At 57.3% G+C, this 8,055-nt stretch overlaps 1 protein-coding gene across 2 annotated transcripts; it reads right to left on the bottom strand.

The window, feature by feature from the left end:
• Window positions 1-1,028: 1,028 nt before the first annotated feature.
• On the bottom strand, window positions 1,029-5,229 carry ASB12 (ankyrin repeat and SOCS box containing 12). Of its 2 annotated transcripts, none has more exons than XM_066202508.1 (3): window positions 5,116-5,229; window positions 2,475-3,259; window positions 1,029-1,747 (listed from the first exon to the last, which is right to left on the bottom strand). In XM_066202508.1, the coding sequence occupies exons 2-3, from the start codon at window positions 3,201-3,203 to the stop codon at window positions 1,706-1,708; spliced, it is 771 nt and encodes a 256-aa protein (XP_066058605.1). In that variant the 5' UTR covers window positions 3,204-3,259; window positions 5,116-5,229; the 3' UTR covers window positions 1,029-1,705. The 2 variants fall into 2 exon arrangements, with proteins under 2 accessions (XP_066058605.1, XP_066058604.1); XM_066202507.1 differs by having other exon boundaries at window positions 2,414-3,259.
• Between the last annotated feature and the right edge of the window lie 2,826 nt (window positions 5,230-8,055).

The following is an 8,055-nucleotide window of genomic DNA, read 5'->3' on the forward strand; positions in this document are numbered from 1 at the left end:
GGCGCGGCTTTGGGGCGACACCCGCGGGACGCGCGGGGTCGCGGACACGCGGGGATGTCCTGTCCCGGTGTGTGACACTGCGGGGGTCAGGGGTGGGACACTGTGTGTGACACCGGGCGGGCGGCGACGCGGCGTGTTTGGCGTGGGACACCTCCCTGCGTGTGCCGTGTCACCCACGGGCGTGTCACCCGCGCCACGCCACTGCCAGCCACCCACCTGCTGCACACCTGCTCGCACCCACAGTCCCACACCCACTGAGCAGCCTGGCAGGGAAGACCCCTCCTCATTTTTGGGACCCCCAAATCCCGAAAGCCCCTCAAATCCCCACCTGAGGGTGACAGCAAGGATGCCACGAGTGGGAATCACACCAGAGTGCGGCAGTGTCCCCTCGGGGCAGTCTCTTCCAGCAAACATCTCCCGAAGGTGGCTGCGTGGGGACGGAAGTGGCACCGGTGTCATCATTCCCTATAAAGCCTTGTCCAGGCTGCTTCCAAGCCCTAATGCTCCCCTTGGGAGAAGCCCCACAGCCTAATTAATAGATGCTGATTAATAGATCCCACAACCCCTGACACAAGCCCATAGATCCAGCAAGTAGGTGCCTGCGTTTGGCCCAGAGCCACCCTCGGAACTGCTGACACGGAGCTCCGACCCCTGGGAGCACTTCCCTTTGGGATGCCACAGGGCAAAAAGGAATGAACCATGGGACACCTTCTGCTGCATCCCAAAAGTGCTCCAGAGCATCACTGCTGGGCGGGTGCTGAGCTGCCGAGGAGCAGTGGGATTCATCCTTCACCTCCTGGCTGTGGGAAGAGCCAAGAAGGCACCTCCAGCTCCCACTGGTGAGGGTGATCCTGGTGTGCAAAGGCAGGAGAGGTGGAGGGACACAAAGGTGGTGCTGAGATGCCCCAATCCAGCCTGAAATTCCCCATCTGCAGCGATTCCCTTGTCCCTTCACAGCCATCCTGGCAGGGCTGCCAGACATGGGATGTTTCACCAGAAAGGCCACAACAGTTTAATACTGATAATAGAACACTTTTAATTCAAACCCCATCCCCGCCCAATCACCAAAGACCCTCAGCTGCCTCAAGAAGCACTTTTGGGGTGAGAAGAGGACATTCAGGGTCAGAGCTGGGGCAGGGAGAGGAGTGAGGATGCTGGGGCTCTGGATATGTTTCCCAGTCCTTCCTGTGCTCTGCCCCCACTGGGGTGTGCACACATGGCCGGGGCCAGCCCCAGTCCTGCCCTCGCTGGGAAGAGCTCCCATCCTTCTAGCCCAGGATTCCTCCATACTCTTTCCCAGCCCCTTCTCCAACCCAAATCAGCTGAAGGTGTAAAATCCCTCAGTAAAGACGGTCTGAGGCAAACCCAGGGGAATCAGATCCTGCTCTATCCTCGCTTTGCTGCAAACCGGGAGCTGAGGTCTCCTGTTCTCTCTCCTCCTTCCCTTCCCACCTTTCCACATGGGCACTGCTTTCTGGAGACACCTTGTCAGCAAAAATGAACTTGTGACCACAGATTCCCAGGGGTTTCACAGATTCCAGGGATTCACTCCCAGGAGGTGGAGCAGGTTTTAGTCGGGGTGCTCAGTGGGTGTCCCTGTGTGCAGGCTGGGATCACGGCTGGTGCTGCAGGTACCTGGCCAGGGCTGTGGGGATCTCCAGCTCTCCGAGGGCGGCCGAGCGGCCAGGCTGCTTCAGGAGACGCCTCATGGCCAGCCGGGATTGGGACAGCAGGGATTTGGGATGAGCTGTGGAAGGAAAATCGCATGGTCACCTCCAAGACACACAACCTTGCTGCCCTCTAACCCGGCATTATCAAAGGAAAGGGACATGGGTTGTGCAAACCAGACAGGGATGGAACAAAATGACCTTTAAGGCCCCTTCCAACCCAAACCACTCCATGATCCTGTGAAAATTCCATGACCCTATGAAAACTCAGCCTCTGTGCTGGGGCTTGGGCTATGGGCTCAGGCACAAGGCCCCACAGGAGCCGGGCATGGAGAAGAAATCTTCCATCCCCGCATGGAAATAAGTGCAGGATTTTAGACTTGGGGAGTACAGGAGAGCCCAAGTGGAGCAGCAGAAAGGAGAGCCAGGGTGAAAAGCAGCTGGTAACCCAACAAGTGAGGTAAACTCAGGCTGTGGGAATCACAGAAGGGTTTAGGATGGGAAGGGAATTGAAGCTCATGTCATTCCATGGGCAGGGACACCTTCCACTATCCCAGGTTGCTCCAAGCCCCGTCCAACCCAGCCTTGGACACTGCCAGGGATCCAGGAGCAGCCACAGACCCACACAGCCAAGTGATGCTGTGAGGGGAACCGAGGCTGAAGGAAAACCCGGGTGTGGCTATCGGGAAGGGGGAATCAGAGCAAAGGCGTGCCCATCCCAGCCCCGGGGCACGCAGCCAGGTCACCTCTGGCCCGCAGCAGCAGCTCCAGCCCCTCGCTGCGCGGGGCCGCCCCGGCCGCGGGCACCTTGGGCAGGTACACGTTGGCCCCGAAGTCGATGAGCAGGCGGATGAAGTCGCTGCGGCAGCCGTGCCTCAGGCACGTCTCCAGCAGCGTCTTGGGCTCCCGGATCTGGGCCAGCACGCCCTGCTCGGTGCAGTTGTAGTCGGGGTCGGCGCCGTGCAGCAGCAGCAGGCGGAAACACTCCAGGTGCCCGTAGGCGGCCGCCAGGTAGAGCGGCCCCGAGCAGGCCACCGAGTTGGCCGCCCACTCGGGCAGCCGGGCGTGCACGTTGGCCTCGGCGCCGTGCTCCAGCAGCTCCCGCAGGATGTCCGCGCGGCCGTCCCTGGCGGCCAGCAGCAGCGGCGAGCAGTTGTTGTAGGCGCTGCCCAGGGGGCTGGCGCCGGCCTCCAGCAGCGCCCGCACGCAGTCGCGGTGCCCGTTGCTGACGGCCACGAAGAGCGGGGTCTGAGCCTTGACGTCCAGGCTGTCCACCTCGGCGCCGTGCGCCAGCAGCAGCCGCAGGCTCCGCAGGCAGCCCCCCGCGGCCGCCAGGCGCAGGGGGGTGCTGGGCACGCCCCAGCCGCTGCGCCGGTTGATGAGCCTCTTGTACCTGTCCTGGGCCAGCAGCCCGGCCAGGGTTCTGTGGTCGTCCTGGCGCACCGCCCGGCTCAGCTCCTCGCTCTCCCCGCTGTCCTCCTCGTCATCCCTGGGCTGCAGCAGGGAGAACATCTTGTTGATGTCCATGAGGCTCATTTTGTCTGCTCCGTGCTCCGTGCGCCGCTTTCATGGTAAAGGATGAGGCCAAAGATCTGCGGGACAGCAGAACCAGCACCACCCCCGGGTTAGAACCGGTCCCTGACACCAACAGCTGCACTTTAGTGTAAGTTTATGCTTCACATGAGGAAGATTCTCCAAAAAAATGGACAAACGTTGGAGGAGGATGCTGCTGATGTGCTCAGGGCCCTGGCACCACGTGAGGAAATCCACGCGGATGAAAGCCTGGGGGAGCAATGAAGCTCAGCGTTGTAGTGGGTACGTGGATCAGGATCCCAGAAAATCATGGAATGGTTTGGGTTGGGGAGGACCTTAAAGTCCATCCAGAGCCACCCCTGCCTTGGGCAGGGACACCTCCTACTGTCCCAGGCTGCTCCCAGCCCCAGTGTCCAGCCTGGCCTTGGGCACTGCCAGGGATCCAGGGGCAGCCACAGCTGCTCTGGGCACCCTGTGCCAGGGCCTGCCCGCCCTCCCAGGGAACAATTCCTGCCCAACATCCTATCCAGTCCTGCCCTCTGGCAGTGGGAAGCCATTCCCCGTGTCCTGTCCCTCCATCCCTTGTCCCCAGTGCTGAGGGATGAGATGAATGTGGTCAGTTTAAGGATCAAACATCTTCCAGCATTTCCCTTCCCAAAATGATGCCAGCATTAGAATTCCACAGTTTTCCTCCCTCCTGCCTGCTGGAGCCCGACCATCACGAAGGGTCTGGGATATTTCTGGTGAAGGATTTGGGGGAAGGGTGGGAATGCTGAGCTGATCTCACGAGTGGGACTGAACTCTGCCAGCTTCGCTGGGCTTTGGACACAGGATGTGGCCTCAGGGGCCGAGGGACAGCAGGGGACAGAGATGGGACATCCCATGGGATGTCTCAGGCTGGCACCTGAGCAGCTGGAAACGCTCGGGATAGGCAGAGGAATTTCTCGGCAGCCCTGGGGCATCTCGAGTTTCCTCGGGAGAGAGGCGGTGAGGCAGAGCAGGGGCTGACCTGTCCTGGGAGGAGCCGAGGAACTGCACGAGCAATTAATTAGCAAAGGAGCCGCAGCAAGCAGTTAATTAGCCGAGGGGCTGCACGGAGCAGTCGGCCCCTGAGCCCGCCGGTGCCGGGGCAGTCACAGGGGACCTGTCCCACATCACCCACGGGGACACGGCCACCTGCTCAGGGGGACCCCAACAGGGCCACCAGCACAGCTGGGGACACTGAAACGAGTCTGATGGCACCAAAGCTCTGCTGGGCTGCCATCCATTACCCAGTTTATAGAGAAATGTGGGGAATTCCAACACCGCTGCTCTTCATCGGACATGCCAGTAGTGAGCTCTGGAGCTTTGGGGTCATCCCACCCACATGGACACTGGGCTGGGGGTTACTGCAGATTTGAGTCAAGAAGACAGTTTTTGACCTCCTCCAGTTACATTCCCAAGGGAAATTGCGTGGAAAAGTAAAAGAGCAGCTGAAACACTTCCTGAACAAACAGCACCTCCAAAGGGAGGTTCCTTGGAGTGCCTGAGATCTTGTGCGGGGAGCTGAGGGAGGTTCCTCAACCAGAAGAGCCCAAACCAGAACTCACGGAATCACAGAATGATTTGGTTTGGAAAGGAACTTAAAAGTTCATCTCATCCCACCCCTGCCATGGGCAGGGACACCTTCCACTATCCCAGGTTACTCCAACCTGGCCTTGGACACTGCCAGGGATCCAGGGGCAGCCGCAGCTTCTCTGGGCACCCTGTGCCAGGGCCTCCCCACCCCATTTTGTCACCCCCTGAGCTGCCAGAAGCTTTCCAAGCACCTGCAGACCCCCAAAAGAGGTTGTGACAGAGCACACAGAGCACACATTTGTCCCTCTGGGTGACAGCCCCCTCCCTCGCCTGCACAGGTACCGTGCTATCGCCTTACCTGGCTCTGGGGGATGCTCAGAGCACCTGAGCCCAGGGGGGGCCCATGGGGAATCCTCCCGTGGTTTAACCCCAAAATGAGCAGAGCAGGAGAGGATGTGGCAGAGCTGGGGTGGCCGGGGCTGTGAGGGGCCGGGGCTGTGCAGCTCGCAGCTGAAATGCCACGGCGGGACCGGCCCGGGGCGCCGGGGCTAATTTTAGCCCCTCTGGGGTTTTATCTTACCACTTCCATTCTTGGAAAGCTCCCCCTGGGTAAATATAGAGAGGGCAGCGGGGTGAGGGGAGGCTGGGACAGGTGCTGGAGGCTGCTGGAGCCCACTGAGCACACACAAAGCTTTTTCTCCGCTGTTTCCTCGCAGAAATGAGGCAGTCTGGGGTCCCTGCTGGGACAGCACCGGCCTCTGCCTCACCTTGGCTGCTGCCAGGCACTCGAATTCCCTCTAACCCCTCTCCTGTCCTCCATCCCCATTTTTAGAGTGATACAAATGGCCACTTGCAACCTCCAAAATGATTTATTAGACACCAGAAGGACAAAAGGTCCTGAAGATGACCCAGATTTCCCACCTGAGCCACTCTGGGCTGCACCTGCCAGAAGGAACCACAGCCAGGGCTTCCCAAAGCTGAACAGGACCCAGGAAGGCAGGAAACCTCCCAGGGCAAAGAAAAGGAGTGGGAAGCAGCACTGGGGCTCTTATCAAGAGCTGTCAGCTGGGAAGTGCAATCCTATTTTATCCAGCTCCCTTTAAACCCTCTCCAAAGTCCTCGGCACTGGAGCAGGAATGGGCTGGAGGTTTGGGGCAGCCTTATCATGGTGTGAGATAACGAGAGAGACCCAAATTATCCAGCAGGAAAATCCCCGCTGCTGCAAGAAGCGAGATCAGGGTGCTCTGTGAAATGTGTGACCTGTGCCACCACCACATTCCTGCTTTGGAGCCTCCCCACGGAAAGCCTGGAATGCAGGGAAATGGTCAATATTGATTTGGTTTAGACTTCTGCTTTTCCTCTCCAAATTCACTCAAAAATAGATTATTGCTTCACAAAGGTCAATTCCCCAAAGCCGGTCGCAGGAGTGGAATTATAGAGTGTGATGTGGATGAACCTTGGAGCAGGAGAGGGGAGTTGGGGCTTATTTTTCCTGACTGTTAGGAAGGTGCAAGCACAAGGGGGATGCTGCAGCCACAAAAGCCAAGCCTGCCTGGAAACCCCTTCCACAAACCACAGAAATCAAAGCAGCCATTAAAAAGAGCATTATAAAGGGAAAAAAGGCAATGCAGACAACAGAAGTGCTAGAAAATGTGAAATGTAGGAAACTTGGAGATGAAAGGAAAACCCTTTAATGGCAAATTAATGATAAACTGCTTATTCTCTTGTTGCTGCTGCTGTTCAGTTGTTAACCAAGAAAGATCTTAGGAACAAGGAGCAGATTAAACCCAGTTCTAACGAGGCAAACGCAAGAACCCCCCCAGCCCAGCTGGAATCCCACATGGATCCTGGAGCAGGAACCTTTCCTTCCATCCCGGGGGTATTTCCAGCAGCAGAGCCACACCAAGCCCAGAAGGAGCTCAGGCAGAGGTGCCAGAGCAGCCTGACCCCTTTGGGAGAAGTTTCCCAATGCTTCAAACTCCAGGGAAGCGTGAGGAGTCGGGAGAAGCTTCCACCTTCTGCCTGAGCCCAGGGCCTGAGCCGGCCTCTGCTCTGGGCACAGCAGCTCTTGATCAGCTCCCCGTTAATTGGGGAAGAATGAGAGGGCAGAAGGGTATTCACTGCCAGTCAAGGAGTTTTTGGGGAAGGTAAATCCTGTCCAGAGTTGCTTCCATTAAAGAGATTATCGTTATTAACACAGCTGAAGGGAGCTAATGAGCTTGTGGATTTAGGAGAGCTAAGCAGTTAAAAGTTTAGAGCTAAACAGTCCCAAATAAATGATTTTGCAGGGATTAGGGATTTACTAACAGTGCTCAAGGTCGGGAAAGCAGAGTTGGGGAGTGGGGCTGTTGTGTCTCGGCCACAGCACAGCTCTGGGCTCTGGACTCTCCCTCTGTGCCCTCCCATCTGCTCCCAGCATTCCAAACTCATCCCTGGGGGTTCTCCCGGCTGCCTGCTCACCACACAGCACGGGAGTGGCTCCAGCAGCACCGGGATCCAGGTGTTATCCAGGAATTATCCAGGAGAGGGCACGGACAGCAGCTCAGCATCTCTTGGCTGGGCTGCACATCCCTGCCAGGGCCCTGCGGATGGAAATTCCAAATTTATTTGGTGCATCAACACGCTAAATATGGAGTTAGAAAGGAGGGATGAACCCAGCAATGTTTCTTCTCCTCCATGAGTCCTTCCTTGAGGAATTTTGGCAGCATTGGAGCACCAGGAGTTCATCTCTCTGCTTCCTCTGCCATCAGGGAGCCCGTTCCCTTTGGGAAAACAGGATAAAAGGATGGTTTGGGTTGGGAGGAACCTTCCAATCCATCCCATTCCATACCCTGCCACGGGCAGGGACACCTCCCACTGTCCCAGGCTGTTCCAAGCCTTGTCCAGCCTGGTCTTGGGCACTTCCAGAGATCCAGGAGCAGTCACAGCTGCCCAGTCCGGAGCCCCCTGCTCCAGCCACGGTGGGGTTTGGTCATTTATAGATTTTTATTGATTCCCATTCACACTGAATCCCTTCCCTCTCTCCCACAGCTCCCAGACCTGTTGTTGAGAGAGAGGCTTTGCATCCCCCTCCCATAGCCTCCACTGCTCCAAAGAGAAGGAAAATGAAATTCCAGGAGAACACTGGAATCCATGAGCTGTTTGCAGGCAAGAGAAACTCCAGTTAATACACCTTTTGTCCAAATTTCCCCCAAATTAAATTGTAGCTTTATCAATTCTAGCTGGTGTTAATGCTAATAATCCAATTAAATGCAAGGCGAGTCTAATTAAGGTAAATGAAGGATTTCACTGGCAGCAT

This window comes from Chamaea fasciata, unplaced genomic scaffold, assembly GCF_029207755.1.
Source record: "Chamaea fasciata isolate MVZ Bird 193981 ecotype frontalis unplaced genomic scaffold, bChaFas1.0.hap1 SCAF_22, whole genome shotgun sequence".
NCBI classification, from domain to species: domain Eukaryota; kingdom Metazoa; phylum Chordata; class Aves; order Passeriformes; family Sylviidae; genus Chamaea; species Chamaea fasciata.

Excerpts from the sequence above, each read along its gene's own strand:
- ASB12 (XM_066202507.1), bottom strand. The coding sequence starts at position 3,203 with ATGAGCCTCATGGACATCAACAAGATGTTCTCCCTGCTGCAGCCCAGG. Across the intron at positions 1,748-2,413 it reads GCTGCTGCTGCGGGCCAGAG|CTCATCCCAAATCCCTGCTG; the intron begins GTGACCTGGCTG and ends TTCCTTCCACAG.